At 41.1% G+C, this 21,068-nt stretch overlaps 1 protein-coding gene across 3 annotated transcripts in view; it reads right to left on the minus strand.

Annotated features, from left to right (window-relative positions):
- Nucleotides 1-21,068, minus strand: part of NAA35 (N-alpha-acetyltransferase 35, NatC auxiliary subunit) — a 78,195-nt gene that overhangs the window by 51,409 nt on the left and 5,718 nt on the right. For all 3 annotated transcript variants that reach the window (XR_012645714.1, XM_074995157.1, XM_074995158.1), the window contains 9 exons: nucleotides 17,822-17,855; nucleotides 15,657-15,771; nucleotides 13,992-14,066; nucleotides 11,261-11,428; nucleotides 7,583-7,649; nucleotides 5,525-5,568; nucleotides 4,836-4,886; nucleotides 4,221-4,304; nucleotides 942-1,056 (listed from right to left, as the gene is read on the minus strand). Coding sequence is in view for 2 of the 3 variants with exons in the window: in XM_074995157.1 (XP_074851258.1) it covers nucleotides 942-1,056; nucleotides 4,221-4,304; nucleotides 4,836-4,886; nucleotides 5,525-5,568; nucleotides 7,583-7,649; nucleotides 11,261-11,428; nucleotides 13,992-14,066; nucleotides 15,657-15,771; nucleotides 17,822-17,855 (753 nt within the window). In the remaining variant the exon portion in view is untranslated. The remainder of the gene's footprint in view (nucleotides 1-941; nucleotides 1,057-4,220; nucleotides 4,305-4,835; nucleotides 4,887-5,524; nucleotides 5,569-7,582; nucleotides 7,650-11,260; nucleotides 11,429-13,991; nucleotides 14,067-15,656; nucleotides 15,772-17,821; nucleotides 17,856-21,068) is intronic.

Below are 21,068 nucleotides of genomic sequence, written 5' to 3' on the forward strand. Positions count from 1 at the left end.
AATTAGCTAGTTATTGTTCTGCTTGCCCCTCCCTCTTGTTTTTGAATTGCCTTGGGTCACCAAATCTTCCTAAATTGTCAAAATGGGTCCCCATCTGGAAAACGTTGGGAACCGCTGTGCTAGACAGACAGCTGTCAGGAACGGTATAGCTCAGTGGTGGGCAAATATTGGCCCACGGGCCAGCTCCAATCTGCTAGGGTTAGTCCCTGCTGGGCCCCCACCTCTATATTCACTGCACTTCTGCAGGTATCAAGGTGACCACATTTCCTGTTGGTGGCCGTGAATGGTGATCTGCAAATGGGAGCAGTGGGAGGTGGCATACCAGTCTGTGCTGCTTCCCACAGCTCCTATTGGCTGCAAATGGTGGTCTGCAGGCCATGAGAGCTGTGATTGCCTGATTCTTTGCTTCCTTGGTTCTTTTCTTATTGCGCACTCCTGGTCCAGATAGTACTTAGTCCTCCTGCCTCAGTGCAGATGACTAGAGTAGACGACTTACCAAGGTATCTTCCATTCCTACATTTCTAGTACTCTAAGATAGTCAGCAATGCCTCAGAAGTAGCTGATTCTTGCTACAGAGCCACAGAGAAAAAACACAGCTCACAAAACTCCGCTGCCCACAAGGATTTAGACTAAAAAACAAGCTGATCACCACAGGCCAGCGATTGAAAATAACCCTCAAGCAGACATACCAGACCAACATTAACAAAAACAACCCACCACCACAACAGGTTTTTACAGGAAACTCAGACTGAATGTCTCCTTAAGTGGAAGATTCCCAGCATCACAAAACATGGAAAGTCTGCAGCAGGATTACCAAGTGAGAAGAGAAAGAACTGTGGAAGAGACTCTGAACCTGCCTAAGTGTGGCTCTAGAGAAAGGCCAAGTCTATACAAAGCCACAATGTTGCAGGCCAGAGAGAACTGCTAGCCCTGATGCTTACCTCCTTTTGTAGTATCGTTCTGAGCCTGGATACCATGATGTAATGAGTTGTGGATGGCAGAAAGCAGATCAGCTGCTTGAGTCATAAGTTTCTGAGCTTCTGCAACTGCGCTTGTCTGCAAAATATAACAAAACATTTTCATTTGCTTTATGACATAGGTTGTATGAAAGCAAATTCTTTAGCCCTGTCAAAAACTGGAACTGATATATGGAACTTTTTTTTTCCCCTCCAGAGAACACACTACATTTTTGATCCAATAGGTTTTCCTTCATCTGGTTACTGTGCACTTTGTACAACTGCCAGATAACTCTTAACCAGAAAGACTTCACTCATAAGCTAATATGTGTTCAAAGCACATTCGCTGCCTTTCCAGGTTTGCCAGTTTATAACGGAAGCACTCCTGCAATAGAGATAGTCTCTCTTAGTGGAAATGTATCCCTCTCAGAGAATAAGGAGTCCTTATATGTTTTGCGTCAATGGACGCTTAAGCACCATAAAATTGCTGCAAAATGTTAAGAAAATCCTGATGGTAAACTGCTGGTCAGAAGGTAATCCTTCAAAATCTACTGAAATCCACAATTTTGTAACAGTTTAGGATAGCTTCATCTATTTTATTATCAGAGAGGTAGCCGTCTTAGTCTTATGCTCCAAAATATGTTAGTTTACAAGGTGCCACAAGACTTCTTTTTGTTCTCTATTTTATTAGTATACTTGAGTGTGCGTTTAAACTGCTTACTGGGAACACAAATATTTTGGTTTAAAAAATCTGGGTCAACTGTACTTCACACAAGATAAACAGCACAAGTAAAATTTTAATATGCTGTTTCAGAAGAGATTCATAAAAGACAGACAGAAAAAAATAATAAATACTTAACCAGGCTAGAAACTAGTATTAATAAAAAGTATTGAAAGATAAATATTTGCTTTCTGTCACTTTGGCTTAACAAATACAGTGCCTTGACACAAACATGCTACAAAACACGCTGCCAAGCAGATCCCAAATGCAATGCAATCCATCTTTACCATGAACTAAATTGAAAATTGAAATTGAGAAATATTTGACCATATGTGAATGAAGCTGGCCCAGTTTGTGAGCAGTCACCTATAACATTTCTCAATAACAGAATCTGAGTGTGAAAGACGAACATTCATCTGTCAACAGCCCTGATATAAGAGATAACATTATTTATATGGCCATTGATTCGATTCAGAGTGCAATTTACTACATGTGTGCTCTAGTCTCAACTGCATTTAAAATACTTGCACCTGATTTTCACTAGGTTGAGGCACTTCTATGCTTTGCAGGGTGTAGCTGCTGCAACTAAGTACTTCTGCAGGGAGCAGCACACAACAGCTAATTACCTCTCTCCACTGCAAAAAGTAAGAAAACCAGACAAATCTGAGGGAAACAGAAACAAGTCCTAGGCTATGTCTACACTATGAGATGAATTTGAATTTAAGGCAGTTAGCTCAATATCAGCACATGACTGTCTTCACTGTAAATACCATTATCTAAATTTAGGGAGCACTAATATCAATATCATAATATTGTCAGCATCTGCTGAAGCGTCAAGTTTGAGTAGAAAAGTTTGAATAAAGGCCAGTGTGGAAATGCCACACCTTAAAATTGAATTTATGAACCTCCATAGGTGTTCTGTATGTAACCCACAATGCCCCTCAGTGCTCCGCTCTAGCTGCTGCTCTCCAGCTGCGCAGGGATTAGGTAACAGGAAGACTGAGTTTCAAAGCAGGAGCAGCAAGCCTATGTCTGTGGTGTCATGTTCGTATGAGAGCCTGAGAGAGGTCTTTCTTTCTTTGTTTGCTATTAGTGCTGTGACTGCATCTACCCATTACAAATAGCCCCAGCATGAAGTTCATGGTTCTGTCCCCACTGAAATCTCCCACGCCCCACCAACGACCCAGGGGGCTAACTGCTGCTGGGGGGGAGAGAGGGCCTTGGATTTTTTGGGGGCTTGCTGCCATTTCCCATGTAAGCAAGTTTTGCGTAGAGAAGAAGACAGACAAAAAATATTTTTTCCTAGCTTTTTCTATCCTCTTTCTTCTAACTTTGCATCCCTTCACGCAGGAAAGAGTGTGTGGAGGGCCAGCTGAGAATACAGAATGTGCACAGAAGCTGTATAATGCCCTAGGAAGACAAAAATCCTCCCTTCAGCAACTCCATTTTTTCCAAATCTTTATTGTCTACTCTTTCTTCATGCTTGTCATTGTTCATTTCATGATTTTCAGTGTTATTTTCAGGGATCAAATGCAATCAAGGGGCGGGCGGGGAGAAAGTCAGTGGACGGCCAGTTGAGAAGACACACACTTGCTGATTTTTAATAAAATCCTTGGTAATTCAGTTACAGAAGAAAGACTTGTGTTAGCTTTGCCATCTTTGTTGATGCCTGACTTTTCCTTCCGACTGGAAAAATGGACATTTGCTTACCACAGGAGGAGAATGAGGGCAATGCAGTGTAGGAAGATGATGTCAAATACCAGCAAACATACCCAGAACGCTATGGGGTGAGAGAACTGTGGGATAAGTTCCCACAATACACTGTTGCAACAGTCAACGTTTGCCAATTGAGTGTGGCAGCAATGTCAACTTTGTGAGGAGCATGCAGGGAGGTGGGAATAGTCAAATTTGAATTTATAAAATCCAGTGTTACAAAATCAATATTATTGAATTTGAATTTATCTCATAATGTAGACATAGCCTTAGCCTCATCTACCCTATCCCAATTCTATCTCTCAGCCCTAAAAAGAGACATTTTTCCAATCCACTCCCAATCCACTCCATGGAAAACTCATGCTCATGGGAAGTGGTAGACTGTGCACAGCCCTGACCCCTTTCTCTCCCAATCACCTCTGAAGCCAAGATAATAATTTAGAACCCTGAAAAGGCAAAATACACAAAAAATATTGCTACTCACCAGTTAATCACAGCCCACCTAACTTAACCAGAAATAGTGGAAACTCTATCTTTCAGATTTCACTTGCTTAAAGAGAATTTCCAGACTCTTCAACAGTATGTTATTTCCCGATCAACAACATCTTTCTGTTCAATATGTTGTAACTTCCTAAGAACTAAGTGAACAATACACTGATTCTGGTGGAAAGTGGCCTGATGCAGAGATCATCTGTGCCCCCAAGTTAACGTTGTGGCTGCAGGGAGCTCAAATGCTTGAGTAAGAGTCTCAAACCATTTTTGCTCTTGAAAATGGGGGGGGGGGGGATCACAGGATCACAGAATCAGTGCAAAACATCAAGTATTTGTACCTCTTTTTTGGTGAAGGCAATAAGAACTGTCAGTAGTACACGGGTAAACTTCACTCTGCTGAATACTGCTAAGCACTGCTGATGCTATAACAATATAAAAATACCAATTAGGAGAAAAAGTACTAAAAACTTCTAACACTTTGAAAAATAAGATTTGGCTTTTTATAAATTCAAAACAAGATTTTATACACTGCTCTTGTAAACATTCTACTCTCTAAATAGCATCTGCATTTCAACTGTTTGCTATTTATTTGGTCTAGTCATCTTCAAAGTAATTTCTGTTTCTGAAGAAGAGAACTGATGACATTATGGCACCAATAGTCTTCAACATCCTTCTAGCACAAGAGAGAAAAGACACAAACATGCACCATATTATATCCTGTGAGAGAACAGGAATTTGGTTCTACTGCTACTTCTTAAACTGGTACAGTTCATTCAAATTTAACATTTTAAGGACTGCCACAAAAGTTATAATCTACAGATATTACAGTGAAATGAATGCTCTATTTTCTTGGCAATCTATTAAAAAATGTTATCCTTTTTAGGACACATACTAGATATAAGTAACATGAACTATTTCATACAGTATACCAAAAACCGTAAAAGGTTCATTACTTCAAGTTCAACTTCTGGATCTCGCTCTTCTCCTTGTCGACTTCGAGTGCTCTAAAATCAAAGGGAGTTAGAAACACTACATATTAATAAAACTGCAAAAGCAATTCCATTGTTTAAGAAAAGAGCTCTAATATAAAGGTAAAATGTTTACTTGGATATTTCTAAAATCAGATAAGATTACAATCAGTTCTAAGTTGAGGTTAGCAGTTATCTGAAATTGACTTGTAAACTATCTTTATTAAGTATGTATATCGCCCATGTTACCCACGATCTAAGCGATTCATAATTAGTAGATCTCTCTCTCACAGAGACAGAGAGAGAGAGAGACAGAGAGAGAGAGAGTAACCGCACATTCATACTGATGCACAGGACAGACTGATTTTCTACAATACTGCAGCAATCTACTTTACCAAGTCTCAATCCAGTCTAGTAGACCAGACCTCCTACACCACACACTCTCTATTCCTACTTGAAAACCTACAAACCTTCTCTAGACTAGCTAACAACACTGATTCCTGCTGTAGAAAGTCTGCTAGTGTCTTAACCAAACACATGCATAAAAAAATTCCAGTTTTCTTCTGTAAGACAGAACTACTGGAAAATAAATAATGTTCTAAAAGGAAATCTATATCATTTGAGGTCAAGTCAACAAATCCCAGATTCAAAATTAGGAAGCTAAAGAAATCTACCTTTACTCTTCGTTGCATGTCATCTTCTACATCTTTTAGCATTCCTGAAAAAGAGACATTTAAAAAAAATTATTCTGATTAAACTCAGGTGCACACACAACTCAGAAGACAAGGAGAGTTGTTAGCTTAATTCCAAGCTTGAAATATTTAAAGCACCTGTTAGCCAAACATCACCACCAAAAAAGCCCTATTAGTGACATCAAGTGACAGTTACCTGCAAGTAGTCCAGCCTACCTGTTAAGATGGGAGTGGGGCTAGAATGTTTAGAAGGGTGCTGTCCCTAAACTCCAACTCCAGTTTTTGTACCAGTCTCTGACTCACAAGTCTTTGACAAATTGGAACCTGCCCTTCCTCTGTCTCCAGCTGTTCCGAAGAAGGAAGGAACTCTTACTTTTCCTCTCAGTGTCTGACTTCTGGACCCCAAAGAGAACAATTCACCAAAAGCAAATACAATTTCAGAATTCAATGTTTTCAAACTGCAAAATTTAAGAAATACCTATGGCATCTAAGAGCACATACGTTTTAGGAACTAGACCAATAGTTAGGTTCTGTATTAGAGATATTATCCTGTTCTGGTTAACCCATACGGGCTGGAGCAGGCTCCACCTGACGTGTGCAGGAGGTTGCTCCTGCCCTGCAGGGCTGCTGTGGGGACGGGGGGCAGGGCAGAAGCAGTCCTGGTCCCTAGTGCGCTAAGGGTAGGGGGAGAAGGGCACAGCAGCTGAGGAGGCTGTTTAATCGGTTAACAACTTAAAACGGTAGGATCACCTTATCTTTTCCCCTAGGAGCCACTGCCGGTCACATGGGGAGTGGCACAGGGCCAGAGAAAGAGTGAGCCTGACTTGGCCCCACTGTGCTGTCATGTGGAAGCTGTCTCAGGTAAGCACTGCCCATTCAGAGCCCACATCCAGACTCTGTTCCTGCACCCTAATCTCCTGCCCCAGACTCAGTTTACAGCCCTTCTCACACTTTGAACCCCTTGGCCCAAGATCAGAGCCTGCATCCACCTAAACCTCAACCCCCTGCCCCAGCCTGGTGTAAGTGAGTGAGGACGGGAGCAGGAGAGAGACTGGAGTGAGCAGGGCTGGGCAAGGAGGCAGGGCCAGGGTGTTTAGGTTTCAGGTAGACCCTGGATTGCACTTAAATTCAAAAAGTGATCTCGTGCTTAAGAATCTTGGAGACCACTGCTCAACATCAACAGTTCTCAAACTGTGGGTGAGGAACCCAAAGAGGGTTACAACCACTTTTTAACGGTATTGCAAGTGTTGGGAGCCATGCCTGAAACCGAAGCCTGAGCTCCACTCTCACTGCGAGCCGCAGGACTTGCACTCGGTCTGTCCTCCTCAGGGTCATATAGTAATTTTGTCAGAAGGGGGCCACAGGGAAATGACATTTGGTTATCCTTGCTCTGCATGCATTCAATCATGCACATGCATACAAAACTGTGACTCCACTTGCCCACAGGTTTAAAACTGACCACTTTTCACTCGAATTTTATTTAAGTTAATCTCGGATTTTACAAATAAGCCAAACTAGAAGATGATTCCATTTCAAACATTTTTTAAATTCTAGGTATGCATATTCAATATTTTGGAATGGAATATATGGGAAGAAAATAACACATAATATTGTAAAAGGTTCATATTTTCCTCATACATGCTGAACCTCTATAAACCAGAATGCTAATGTCTGGCAAACTCTGTAATCCGGCATGATTTTAGATAGCCAGACAACCAGTTATCTTGCATCTGGCCAAGTTTCCTGTGGTCCCATAAAGTTTGTTTACAACCACCAGTCTTGGCTCTCAGTGTTCTGTGCCGCTAGTTAGCTGTAATTGATCCCAAACTTTGTCTAAGAGCCCTCTAAGTAGTGGAAGAAGTGTTGCTAATGTGCTAGAAAATAGTGACCTCCCATCATTCAGCAAATTCTCTCATCCGGCAGCAGTCAGGTCCTGAGGGTGCTGGAAGAGAGAGGTTCAACCTGTATTTTATAATGGATCTCTTAGCTGAAAGCATGAAAATTTCAGGAATTATTCCCCCCACAGACCTGAAATTTTACCTGTAACTCGAAGATCTGTCACACTATTAGCCATTTTAAATCCATAGGTCATGGACTGAAAATCTTCCTAAAAGTAAAATGAACCAATTAGATACTTTCATCAAAACATATTTTTAAAGTACAGCAGCAGTAACTACGCTTTTTTCTGAGGCTATGTCTACAAGAGAGCATAAAGTTGATTTTAAGTGTGACTGTCTTTACCGCAAATACCATTAGATCAAATTTAATGGGCACTAAGATTGATTTTCCAGCCCTGCCCCTCCAATATAGTCTGAATTTTAAGGTCAAGTTAATGCTAGTGTGGAAACAGCATTACTTGAAACTGATTTTAATCGGCTTCCAGAGGTATCCCACAATGCCCCGAATGTGTCTGTTCTGGCCACTTTCACCTCTGCTGCTCTCTGGCACTGCAAGAAGTAGTAAAAAGGAAGCCTGGCAATTTGAATTCATTTTCCTCTGTGGCCAGTGTGGTGATTGCATCTAGCCATGAAGAGCCCCAGCCTGGAGCCATCAGAATTGCCAGGATCTCCTTTCTGTGTGGGTGGATGAATCTGTGCTAAGTAAACACCAGCAACACTTAACAGTGCCAGCTGAAAAATCAAGCCGCACCATCACCACCACATAAGCTGGCCAGCTGTACAGACCATGTCTGCAGATAGTGGCAGGTCCTACCCTGTGTAGGGTTTCAGTGCTTGAGAGAGCTTTTTCCCTGCAAAGGATTTAGCAAGAAAGCCTGAGGAAAGTGGTATGTACCCCGAGTCTCAGCTCACTCTTCCTCCCTTTTGTGGACCATATATCCTCCGTCTGGTTGTTAATTGCCTTGTGCAAGGTGCAAGCTTCTTCCCTGCATCAGATTTAGCAGGAGAGGCCGAGAAACTTGCTTAATTTGTTCCGAGAACAGTCAGCTGACTGAACCACGTCACCAGGTTGTTCAGCTTGTTTTCTCTGCTTCACATTTTATGAGGCTGCCCACCATAAGGTGCCATGTGGTTGGCAGGCTAGCCTCCTCCCCACCCCCATGTGGCTAGCCGTCACCACACCACACAGTGGCTGGGCTGTGGGGACCATGCTTGCAGACAGGGGCATATCCTGCCCTGCATGGAGTGAAGGCTTCTTCCCTGCACAAGATTTACCAGGAGAGGCCGAGAGGCTTCTTTTCTGAGCTTCACATTTGTATGGGGGCAGACTCCCTCCATGCCCCAACCAGATGCCCTGGCAGCTGGTGGGCTACCCCCGGCCCACCACGCCCCATGGTGGCTGTGGGTACTATGCTTGCAGACAGCGGCATGCCCTGCCCTGCAAGGGGTGAAGGCTTCTTCCCTGCAAGAAACTTGTTTTCTCCACTTCACATTTTCTGGGGCTCTTAAAAGTGTCAACCTCTGGAATTAGCAATGGTCACCCACAAGCATTTTACAGGGCTGGCCCATCAAAGGCACCATGTGCGAGGGGGCTGGCCCCTGCCACAGAAAATTTTACGGGGCTGGCCCCTTGCCACAAACATTTTATAAGGCTGGCCCTTCCTCAAGGAGACAATACTCTCCATTCCCATATTGTGTGGCTTGGGGGAAGATCGCCTATGATGTGATGGAGCTTATGGGCTCTCACTTTTCACTAGAAGAGGCAAGGGAATCCCTTCATTCTCTCCTCAGTTTTCCTTCTCTTCTTAAGCCACTACTACTTCTGATGGGGTAATGGCTCCTTCCAGCAGTCCCTAGTCACCAACAGCCTCTGGGATTCTTTCCTTCTCTTCTCTTTAGTGTTGGGGATTCCTGAGGCTGGAACTACTACTTCCAATGGTTTCTTCACCTCATGTTGAATAAGTCAATGCAATAGCCTCCCTAGAACATTCTTCATTTCTGTGTGGTGACGACTTGCAGGTTTCTTGACAGCAAACCTGGCTCCTTCAGTCAGATACAATGAAAAAGTGGCAGGTACTGTTAGTATATCTTCTTTCCTTGATAATAGTAAGTCTTTCTGTAGTCACATGGATGCTGTTTGCTGTATTTTCAGCAGGGGAACAGATGCTAGCCATTAGAAACCAATGCACTGTCTTTCCTTCTAATGCTAACCAATAGATATCAATGCCCTCTGGGATTCCCTAATTTTCTTTCTTTCCTTGAAAATACTAGGAAGGCTTTCACTGGTTGCATAGACCCACTTTGTTCCACTTCTGAAGCCCACCTGCTTGGTATATTTTCACCAGGGGAAGAGGCGCTAGCCACTGGAAACCAACACACTTTGTCTTTCCTTCTCTTTTTCTTTTCGATCGTGCTAACCACTAGAAACCAGTGCCCTGTGGGATCCCCTACGTTTCCTTCTCTCTTTGAGAACAGTATGAAGTCTTTCCCTACTCGCACAGATACTGTTTAATGTATTTTTGCTGGGGGGAAGAGACTTCTGAAAATGGCCATTTTTCACTTGTGTGATGATGTCTCTCTCTCTCTGTCTCTCTCTCTCTCTCTCTCACACACACACACACACCAGGCTCCTGCAGCCTCTCTCTCTCCATTTGTATTTAATGGCAATTTGAACTCTCTTGAAAAAACTCTTTTCTAAAAGCTGTCTTTTTCCATAAGGAGGATTTTCTATTTAAAAAACAGAAAAGAGCTGTCTCTTTTGTCTCTTTCCATAATGTGGACGACAATTTCTCTCTCTGGTGAAAGAGACTTCTGGAAAAATTGCCATTTGTTTTCAAGTGCAGGGAGAGAATGCAGGCAATGCAGTTTGGGTAGATGATATCACATACCCACAACCACTTTTAAGACACTTTTCCCCATAATTTATCAGCAAAAAAAAAAAAACAAAAAAAAACAGGATGCCATTGGTCTGAAGAAACTGTGAGATAGATGCCCACAATGTACTGCTGCAAGAGTTGAACTCTGGCAATTTAGTGGGGATGCACTAAGCTGACTTTGTGGGCAAGTGCAGACATTCAACTTCAACTTTATAAAATCCAGTGTTAAAGTTGACTAATAAATTCAAATTTATTTCATAGTGTAGATGTAGCCTAAGTTTCTGTACCTAACGCAAAACTGCAATTATGGTCTTACACAGTACCAATTCGAACTTCAGGAAGTTGGCTTAATCTTTCTGGTACAGATTCCTACAAGATAGTTCCCTATATCATCACCATCATCATCAACAATATTTCATAATGATTTCCATCCCTAAACCTCAAAGCACTTTAAAAAGTCATTAAGTATCGAATCCATTAGCAGATTTGAAAACAATCACAGAGCAGAGAGAAGGGGAAGATATTCTGACACCTGGTACAATAGTGGGGGAGGACAGAAAGGTGTGGAGTGTAGCATGTTACCTTTTTATCTGGCCAGAAAACTCAAAAGCTTAGAACAAATCCTAAAGACTCAGTACAACTGGTTGAAATAGCAGGCAATAGGACCTATCTCTATCCACATATTACTAATTTTCTTCTGACCTATACCATATTTCTATTCATAAAGAGACTCAGGTATTCTACAAAATAAAAAGCAAATAATGAATTCAGGAAAAGGTTTAAGATAAATTAGATGATCAGTGATATTTTGTTCAAGAAAATTGGCCAGTGTACAATAACGTGGTCATAAGCTTCACACTTCAAGCCATTTTTTATTTCTGTAAAGCATCATTCAAAACTGTAGTGCTACACATATTGTAACCATAGGTCATGCTGAAACATACCTCTTCAAAAACTGCAGCTTTATTTACTTTTTCTCTAGCAATATCACAGATTTTAAGGATACCCAGAGCAAAAGCCTTCATGGCAGGATCTTCTATGAAGTCTGGATTATGTATATATAGGCAAGTAAACACTGTTTGTGCCAAGGAATGACCTTCTAGCCATGTTATCTAAAAGAAAAGTACATAATTTATTTCTGAGTCCTTATTTTTTATATTCCCATTCCATTTCTGATTTACACAGGGTAAGACAGTCTTCAAAGAGACTCCATATTGTACAAATCTTTCATCCAGCAGAAAGGACAAAATAAGGATACCTCACACCCTTCATCATCTTTGCATTGTTGGCTAAGGAGGTTGGGAACCAAGGGAAAGAACAGGGGACACTCTTTACACTGTTATGTACCACCTTACTTGTTGAACAAGCTACCTCTACAAAGTTCCCAGGTTGAATAGTAACAGAGAGATAGCTGTGCTAATCTATACACTATAAAAACAAAAAAGCACTGGACTGCTTTTTTGTTTTCAAAGTTCCCAGGTGAAGGAGCATGAAACTAAGTGCCTGCCCTTGTCACTGGACATGAATTACATACTATACACGTATTCCTCTAGTGTTCCACTACAGAAGAAAGAAGTCACAACCATAGTTTGCTATTAAAATATATTAGTAGTTTATAATTTCAGGTCTAGACATAGATTCTTTTGTTAAAACCCCCTGGTAAACCAACATGAAACTGATGTCAATGAGAAGAGAGAAAGTGTCAATAGCCTATTCACCGCCAACCCATATCATCATAGATTATCAAATCAGTATAGTTTTGGTTTAAAACACAGAACATTCTTAAAACATTGGCTTTACTTTTTAGATAAGTTAAGTTATAATAAAACATACAAATCCATTCGTCCCAGAAAAAAAACCAACCAAACAAAAAAAAAAAATCCTGGATTGGGGAGCTGGAGAACCTAGACTACACCATAGTATTCCATATTTCAGATGTTAATTTACAGATAAAAAATACAATACACATTTTTACAGATTACCTCAAAATATTTAATACGTTAAACGTTTTATGCAAATTTTAAAACTTTCACTATTTCCCTTGCGCTGTATGTGATGGGAATCAAGGGTCCCCAAGCTCTGCACCCCGTCCGCAGGCAGGAGTGACTCTCACTCAGCAGGAGAACTGCAGGTTTATTAGATGACAGGACACAACGTCGTAGAGAGGAGTCAGTCCAGCAAGCAGAGACAGTCAGTTCAATCCATGTTGGGGAGAGGAGGCCCCAAGGGGCCCCCCAAGCTGGGGCCTTGCCCCCTCCTTTGTCTCTCTCTCTTTCTCCCAGACTAACTCCTTTCCAACCCTCAGTTCCAATTCAAACCCCTCAGGCTCCACCTCCTCTTCTGTCTGCAGTCCAGAGGTGTCACCTGGTCGCCTAGGTTACCCTCAGCAGGAGCCCCACACCCTCTGTGAGCCACACACATACACACACATACCCCAACTACATCACACTGTATCATCTCACTTTCTCCAAAGTCACAAATCATTGGCTCATACTCCATTGCAATCAAGCAGTACATACAATGGGACAGGGATCAAAGCAGAACTGGTGACATACTTAAATAGAGTTTTTTGTTTTTTTTTCAAACACAGGTTTCAGGGAAGTACAAGGGTTGAGGTCACAGTTTCAACTTACTTTATTAATCAAACAACAAATTAAAAAATCCTACCATATTATGTTGAGGCATTTAGCACATACATGTTTACACATTCAATTAAAAATAAATTTCCAGATCTCATTTAACATATTTTGTTATAAAGTCTTATTTGTATAAAGATCTATATTGTAAAGAAGTCATGGTAAAAGTATGTAGGATTTGATCAGGTTTCTAAATTACCTTTAAATAAGATTCTATAATCTCTCTCCAATACATCATAGTCATAATCTCTGGGGTAATTTTTAACTAATGAGTCTCTAAAGCAAAGTTTTTCAAGACTGTTCACTGAACTATTGCTCCAACTACTAATTGTTTCAGCAAATGTAAACATACAATACATAAATTGCTCAAGTTACATAAAATCCTTCCTTAACAGGAAACATACAGCAAACCCTTGATTTAATGGACCCTGGTTTAGCGGGATGGGAACAATGGACATCCACCAGCCCCCTCGCATCGTTCCCAAAGTCTGATGGGAGCCCTAAAATCCTAAACCCACCAGCTGCGCCCCCCCCCACCCCAAAAAAGCATGTAAAGTAACTTTTCAGAGCCATCAGAGCTGCCACTCCTGTAGCTGGAGGGGCTGCCTCTTCCAGCAGCGCTGGAAGAGCTGCTGGAGCTGGACTCTCTGCCATGGGAGCAGCCATGTATTTTTCTCACCAGGGTGGGGTGCATACATGGGCAGATGGCACTCATGCACACACCCCATCCCTGGTGGGAGGAGCATGTGACGGCTCCAGAGGCAGTGGCAGATGCTCCAGGCCGTGGCGGCAGTGAAGCTCCTGCTGCCTTGGTGTCATCAGCTCCAAGCTGTAGTGGTGGAGACCATCTCTGTAGAATAGAAAATCTAGTTTCTTATTTACAGTAAACCTTCCAATTTAACAGACTTTCGGAATTAATGGAAACTCCTCCTTCCCATTAGGCCATTAAATTGAGGGTTTCCTGTACATCTTTTTGTTAATCACTTAAACTCCTGCTTTAATACTTTCAAAACTATAGTAAAAGGAGCAAAATTCTTACCAAGCAGCAAAAACAAGTATCCATTATCCCAATCAGTTGAGGTAAAGACAAATCTTTAATTTTAATGGTTCCATCCTTTAAAAATAAACATGTGAAAGTGATAGATTACACAAACAATAAATATGCTATTCTTTGCACAACAGAAAGAGAATTTTAAAGAATACAGGTTAAATTAATTTCATCAACTATCATGTTTGTATCTGGTTTATTTTGCTTAACAGTTTCATAAGCAGGACCATACCAAGTTCACGGACATGCAAAACCCCTCACAAACCTTGAAATGTGGTCGTTTGTGTTCTTTTACTCTATACACTCTTTTATATTACAGAATCAAAATTTATACAAGTACACAGAACTTCTGAAACTTGGGGCTCTCACCCAAAAGGGGATCTCAAACCTATTGTAAAGGGGTCATAGTATTGCTGGCCTTATATCTGTGCTGCCTTCAAAGCTGAGTGGCAGGAACGCAGCTGTTGGGGACCAGACACCCAAGTCTAAATGCACTGCCACTGCCAGGTGCAGCACAGAAGTAAGGATAGCATAGTGTGGTATTATCAGTCTTACGTTTGCACTGCTGGTGGCAGTGGCACTGCCCTCAGAACACAATGGCCAGAGAACAGCAGCTGCTGGCTGGGAATCCAGCTTCAAAGGCTGTATTGTTCCAAGTGGCAGTACTGTCTTCCAAGCTCAGCACCTGTTCAGTAGCCCTGGCTTCGCAGTTCTGAAGGCAAAGCAGAAGTAATGGTAGCAGTACTGTGACCTCTCCACATGCCACCTGCCTGCACACGATAGCTGTGCAACCCCCTTTGGGGTGAGGACCCTCAGGTTGAGAAATGCTGACAAACTCACACTGATACGAGTTGGAAATACACAAACAACTCACCAGTTTCATAGCAGCATCATTAAATAGCCTATAAGTTATAAAATTGGTTAAACGAACATTTAAAAATATGCATCAGAGATGCAAATACTGGATTGGAGCCTAAAAGATGATGGCTTCTGAACTGGTAAGCTATTTGCTCGATGCACCCAAATCCACAATTTGAAAAATCAAAAAGATTTCTTAGAAAAGCTTCTCTTTTGACCCTTTCCAAGTGTTGTCTTTTCTTATCTAATTATGGTGATGGGATAACTTGAGAGGGATGCTGAATCTTCAATTTGACTTTATAAGTTCAGTTTGAGGACGTCAGTACTAAAAGATCATCATCAGACTGCTGCTCCATGACCTTTGTTAAATTACTTGGCCTCTGGCCAGTTCCTAGTGAACAGGAATCCACATTATCAAATCCAATGTCAATTTACTATATCCAGAGAGACCAAGCACTCAACAGGTAAGGAAACCAAAATATCTTTTCATTAGAAGTGACAAGATAATCTAATAAATCTTGAGCTCAGAAGCACATATTCATGAAGCCTGGAGAAACTTATACTGTATGTATTCAGTAGATGTAATAGGGCTTGAAATTCTAAGACATGTTATTTCTTATGAAAATATCTGCAGGAAAAACGTCGAACAAGATCTCTATTAAAATGTTGAAATATTCGATTTACTTAGGTCACTGAAGTGATTGTTGCAGCTGCGCACAGGTATTTACTTAAACTCTGTTTTTGTTTGGTACCATTAACAGCCAATAAAAAGTAGAAAAGAAAGGAAGGGACACCAACCTTGATAGCTTGCTCAAAGTTAAGAACCTTTCGATTAACTTGATTTCCGATCATGCCAGCATCCATCTTGGGGTCCATCATTTCAATTGCAGACATGGCTTCAAAAAGACCAAAACTAAGGACAGCAATGAAAAACAACACAAACTAAGTCTGAAATCATGTAATTTATTCAAACCAATGGATTTCAACACTATCATCAAGTACCAGTATCAAAGACAGTTAAATACAGAGATGCGGACAAGTGATGTGTTTTGAGGTTATCATCTGTCAACACAGTGGCTATGACCACCAAGAATGACCTGTGATGTTAGATGCCCAATGAGAGGAACCTTATAAGGACCCAATTTTTATGACATTTCAGGTCAAGCACTCGAAATCACGCTTGAAAATCATGGGTTTTATTTTAAACTGAAGAGCATGTTTTTATTCAACCATCCAATTACTAAGTATCTGTGTGCAGAGCCATGCCATCCACAGGACAGTTAGGGTTGTCCACCCCAGGACCTGCACTTTGAGGGAGCCCCATGGCAGCTGCCTCAACTGCCCTAAGGCCACGTCTGTTGTGGGGCAGCAACTGCAGTCACACTGTCCCTCCCTTCCCCCACACACTCACTGCAGTGGTGGCAGCCGGAGCTGTCCAGCAGCCTGCTCCACTCTGCCCTGCTCTGTCTCACAGCTTCTCCCCAGCAGCAGTGAGGGCTTTACTCCAGGCCTTGCACCTTCCTATGGATGGCCCTATCTGTGCTGATGTTTCTTCACACATACCCATCCACTGCATAATACATATCATCCTCTTCAAAATTTAAAATTATGCATATCTGACAGTTTTTATGGTTTTAAATAAAACAAATTGGCCTTGATTATTTGGCCACAACCAGAGAAAAATTTAAATTTCTACCTCAACAATCCAAACGTACAACTCATGCATTAAACCTCAGTTTTGTTTTTAAATGACAATCATGCAGAAACAGTCCAGTTTCTGACACTATACTCTGTTGCTGTTATAATGATTAATAGAGCTAATAAACATATAAGATAAAATTCAGGTTAAAGCCAGTGTATGGGAAACAGCACACAAGGCCTCATCTTTGGCATGTAACCTACTCAGCATAGCCTTCAGGAAGCAGAATCCACACAAATTACTGCTGCAAAATGTAGGCTGATTCAGGAACACATCATTTTTCAGGAAGACATTTAAGCATGTGCTTAAATCTTATTTACTGTAAAGATATGATACATAGATTTGCAAAAATGTTGGTTTTGAAACTTCTGCTGTACATATTAAGAATATCATCTTCGTTGAAATGGCATTAATACCTGAAAAAATATTTTTCTAACAAGCTAAAAATACTCAGATGGCTAAGACAGTGATGTTTCTCTCATGGAAGAGATTTTTGACATCAATGGGATTTAAGCACGTTAAGGAGCTTTGCTGAATCCAAACACGAATATTTGTCATCCTTATTATATATATAAACCATTATTTATCCTAAAATTGTAAATATTTCTGCATTTAAATATTACATTTTAGATAAGAGATTTCATGATTCTAAAGAAACAAAGGAGTGAATGTAGCCGAATAGATCTATTCAGGAGAAAAATCAGACTTTAACAAACTTTTGGGTAAGTAAGATCCCATGGGAATCAAATCTAAGGGAAGGAGCAGCTCAGAAGAGCTATCAATTTCTCAAGCAGACACCATTAAAGGCATAACTGCAAACTATTCTGAGGGAAAGAAAACATAGAGTAGTAATATGTCTCCATCAGAAGGTCTCTTATGACTAGAAAAATCAAAAAGGAATACCACAAAAAGTGAAAACATTCATGAACTGCTAAGGACAAATACAAAAAGAGATTGCATGTAAGGACAAAATCAGAAAGACCAAGTGTCTCGTTAGTCTTGATATACTAATACAGTAAAAGCTGTGTTATCCGGCACATTGAAACGAGCAAGTTCTATTATCTGGTACAGCAGTAGCAGGGTTTGCTGTCTGGCCAGAGGAAGCAGAACAGTGCCTTTGGCCCCACTAACTAACTAGACTAACTCAATTAACCAGAAAATGTGATTATCCAGTAATTCCCATTTCCCAGGGATGCTGGATAATCAAGCTTGTACTGTATATATTGCTCCCATCTCAAAAATTATATCACTGTGGCATACTCACAGCTTGTCATGAAGCAACTCTCCCAACTTTAGTTCTAGAAGGAAGACAAGAGGACAAAGCATTAATATGAGTGTCATTCTAAAGCAGCTCATAAACCAGCTTTACACTACAAAAGAAAAAAAAAAAGAAAGCTGTGCCTTGGTTCTCTACCTTTGAATGCTCCATCTTGGGATGTATGTTAGATGCTGAAGGCAAAACATAAGACCAAACATGACAATGTGACTCAAAGATTCCATAATGCACCTGGCAGAGGACATAGGGACAGATGGGTCCCCTAGATTCTCTAAAAGAATGTCATGTAAGGTGGCTTATGAAAAGATAAATCTCACAGGTGATCATAATCATTGTGAGAATATATGGAAAAAACATGAATTGTATATTGAAAATCAAGACCTTACAACTGAAGGCAGGATGCTCAAAGGTAGTGCCACTAGAGACAAACTTCTCCATACAGTAAAAGAGAGGAAGCCGTGCTAGTCTATACACTATGAAAACGAAAAGCAGTCAAGTAGCACTTTAAAGATTAGCAAAATGGTTTATTAGGTGAGCTTTCGTGGGACAGACCCACTTCTTCAGACCACAGCCAGACCAGAACAGACTCAATATTTAAGGCACAGAGAACCAAAAACAGTAAGCAAGGAGCACAAATCAGAAAAAGATAATCAAGGTGAGCAAATCAGACAGTGGAGGGGTGGGGGGGAAGGTCAAGAATTAGATTGAGCCAAGTATGCAGACAAGCCCCTATAGTGACTCAGAAAGCTCCCATCACGATTTAAACCATGTGTTAATGTGCCGAATGTGAATATAAAAGCCAGCTCGGCTGCTTCTCTTTCCAGAACGGTGCGATAATTCTCCTTCAGTAACACACATACCTTTAGGTCATTGACAGAATGCCCCATTCCATTAAAATGTTGACTAACTGGTTTGTGGATCTGGACTGTTTTGATGTCTGTTTTGTGCCCGTTGACCCTTTGTCTAAGGGAGTTAGAAGTCTGTCCAATATACAAAGCATCTGGGCATCGTTGGCACATGATGGCATATATGATGTTTGTAGAGGAGCATGAGAAAGTGCCTGTGATTCTGTGAGTAACCTGGTTAGGTCCAGTGATGGTATTCCCAGAGAAGATATGTGGACAAAACTGGCAGCGGGCTTTGTTGCAGGGAAAGGTTCCAGGACTGGTGTTCCTGGGGTATAGACTGTGGCTGTTAGTGAGGATCCTCATGAGGTTGGGAGGTTGTCTGTACAAGAGAACAGGCATGTCACCCAGGGCCTTCTGGAGTGTAGCATCCTGATTAAGGCTAGGTTGTAGGTCTTTAATAATTCGTTGCAGTGGTCTGAGTTGGGGGCTGTAGGTGATGACCAGTGGTGTTCTGTTCTTGGCTTTTGTGGCTGATCTTGGAGTAGCTGGTCTCTGGGTATTCGTCTGGCCCCGTCGATTTGTTTTTTTTACTTCTCCTGGTGGGTAATTCAGGTTTATGAATATTTGGTAAAGTTCTTGTAGTTTTTGGTCTCTGTCAGTTGGATCAGAGCAAATGTGATTGTATCTAAGAGCCTGACTGTAAACAATGGATCTAGTCACGTGTGCAGGATGGAAACTAGAAGGGTGTAGATAAGTATAGCGATCAGTAGGTTTGCGGTACAGTGTGGTACTGATCAGGCCATCCTTGATTAGTACTGTAGTGTCCAGGAAATGTATCTCTTGTATGTTGTAATTGAGGCATAGGAAACATCATGTCCAGGCACAGAAGCAGCAAGGCCTTTAGCGATTTAATGGACGTGCTTTGTTTTGCCAGAGGCTGGAAGAGCAGGGACCTGAACTACACAAGGCACAGATAAGGCATATACATGCTAAGGACAGGTGGTAGCAAGGTGCCTCATGACCACAGTGCCCAAGGAAAGTGTCATAGATGGTATGACAATTTCCTGCAACAGCTGTATAAACTGAATGAAGTGTAAGAAACTTTGGGATCCACTGCACTAAATGCAGAGTCCATGTATAATCAGAATCATGATTGTATGTTATCTGTCTAGAGAATAGATAACGATGATGAGAGACCTTGGAGTCCAAAAGACCATACTGAAAATGCTCCAAACAAAAACGGGCTTTGAAGACAATAAGTGCATTTTCCGGGAAATGCCAAAGGAGAGGTTAATGTACATTCCTACATCCACTTATGCAAAAACCCATACTTCCGTAGGAGAAAGTGGTTGCTGAATACTGATTCCTAAATGTTGGAGATCAAAGGCCTGAACAGTATACAGAAATAGGCTGACTTGCTTAGTCAGGATTCTGGTTAGGAATCTGAGAGCGTTATGAACTTGTCTGCGTGGAGAAAACCAAGTTTTGAGGTATCAAAGGCTTACTAACTAGAGACAGAGGTTGGCGCTGGTGTGAATTCTGGTAAGCTTTTTAGCACACATGTAAGTTATTTTAATATGTTTTTACTGCAATTGTTTTACCTTAAAAATAAATGCACTTGTTCAGAAAGAGTTATGTGATAGTTTGTAATCATTGGCAATTACACTGTTCGTAACCACCAGAGAAAAAGCAAAGTGCAAATGCTGGTCTGGTTAGGCACTCTGGCTTGCTGGTACTATCATCGTATAAAGCAGGGAGCTTGCAGCCCTGACATCTGAATCAGGAGGGAAAAGAACAGGTCTTCTCCCAAATGAAAACTGGCAATACTGTTAGCAGACTAAGAGGGCGAATACAGTCACAGTAAAATGTGACACCTTCTCAGTCCCATCCCCCCAGGAACTCCCTTTGTGCCATTCCACCTATTCAAAAGGAACTTAAAACAGCTGTAAAACAGCATCTGGAAGAGCCTCCTTGTAGATTATTACAAGGAAATCCTCAGATGTTTTGTAATGTAATGGTGGAAAGTTGCAGTTGTGTTATTCTTATTTAGGGTTGCAGGAAAAGGTCAGGATAAAAATTACATATAAGGCAAATTAATACTGAGTAACAATCTTAACAGTAACTCAAGTTATTTTCTTTCCCATAACCTTAATGCATCATCTCATGAGAAAGTTAATGAGTTTTGATTCAAATGCAGAAACAAAGAAAAATTAGACGTAGACATTCAATTTCTAGGATCCAGGGTTGTGCTCAATCTAGCAAAAAATGCAGTTCCGGGAATATAGGAAGCACATCTACTATGGATAAACAAGATTTCCCATAAGGAGGAGGATGGGAGGAAATAATTAAACAACAGAGTGAGAAAACCTGTTAAGAGGAAATGCAGA

The sequence above is a fragment of the Carettochelys insculpta genome, chromosome 5 (genome assembly GCF_033958435.1).
Source record: "Carettochelys insculpta isolate YL-2023 chromosome 5, ASM3395843v1, whole genome shotgun sequence".
Lineage (NCBI taxonomy): Eukaryota > Metazoa > Chordata > Testudines > Carettochelyidae > Carettochelys > Carettochelys insculpta.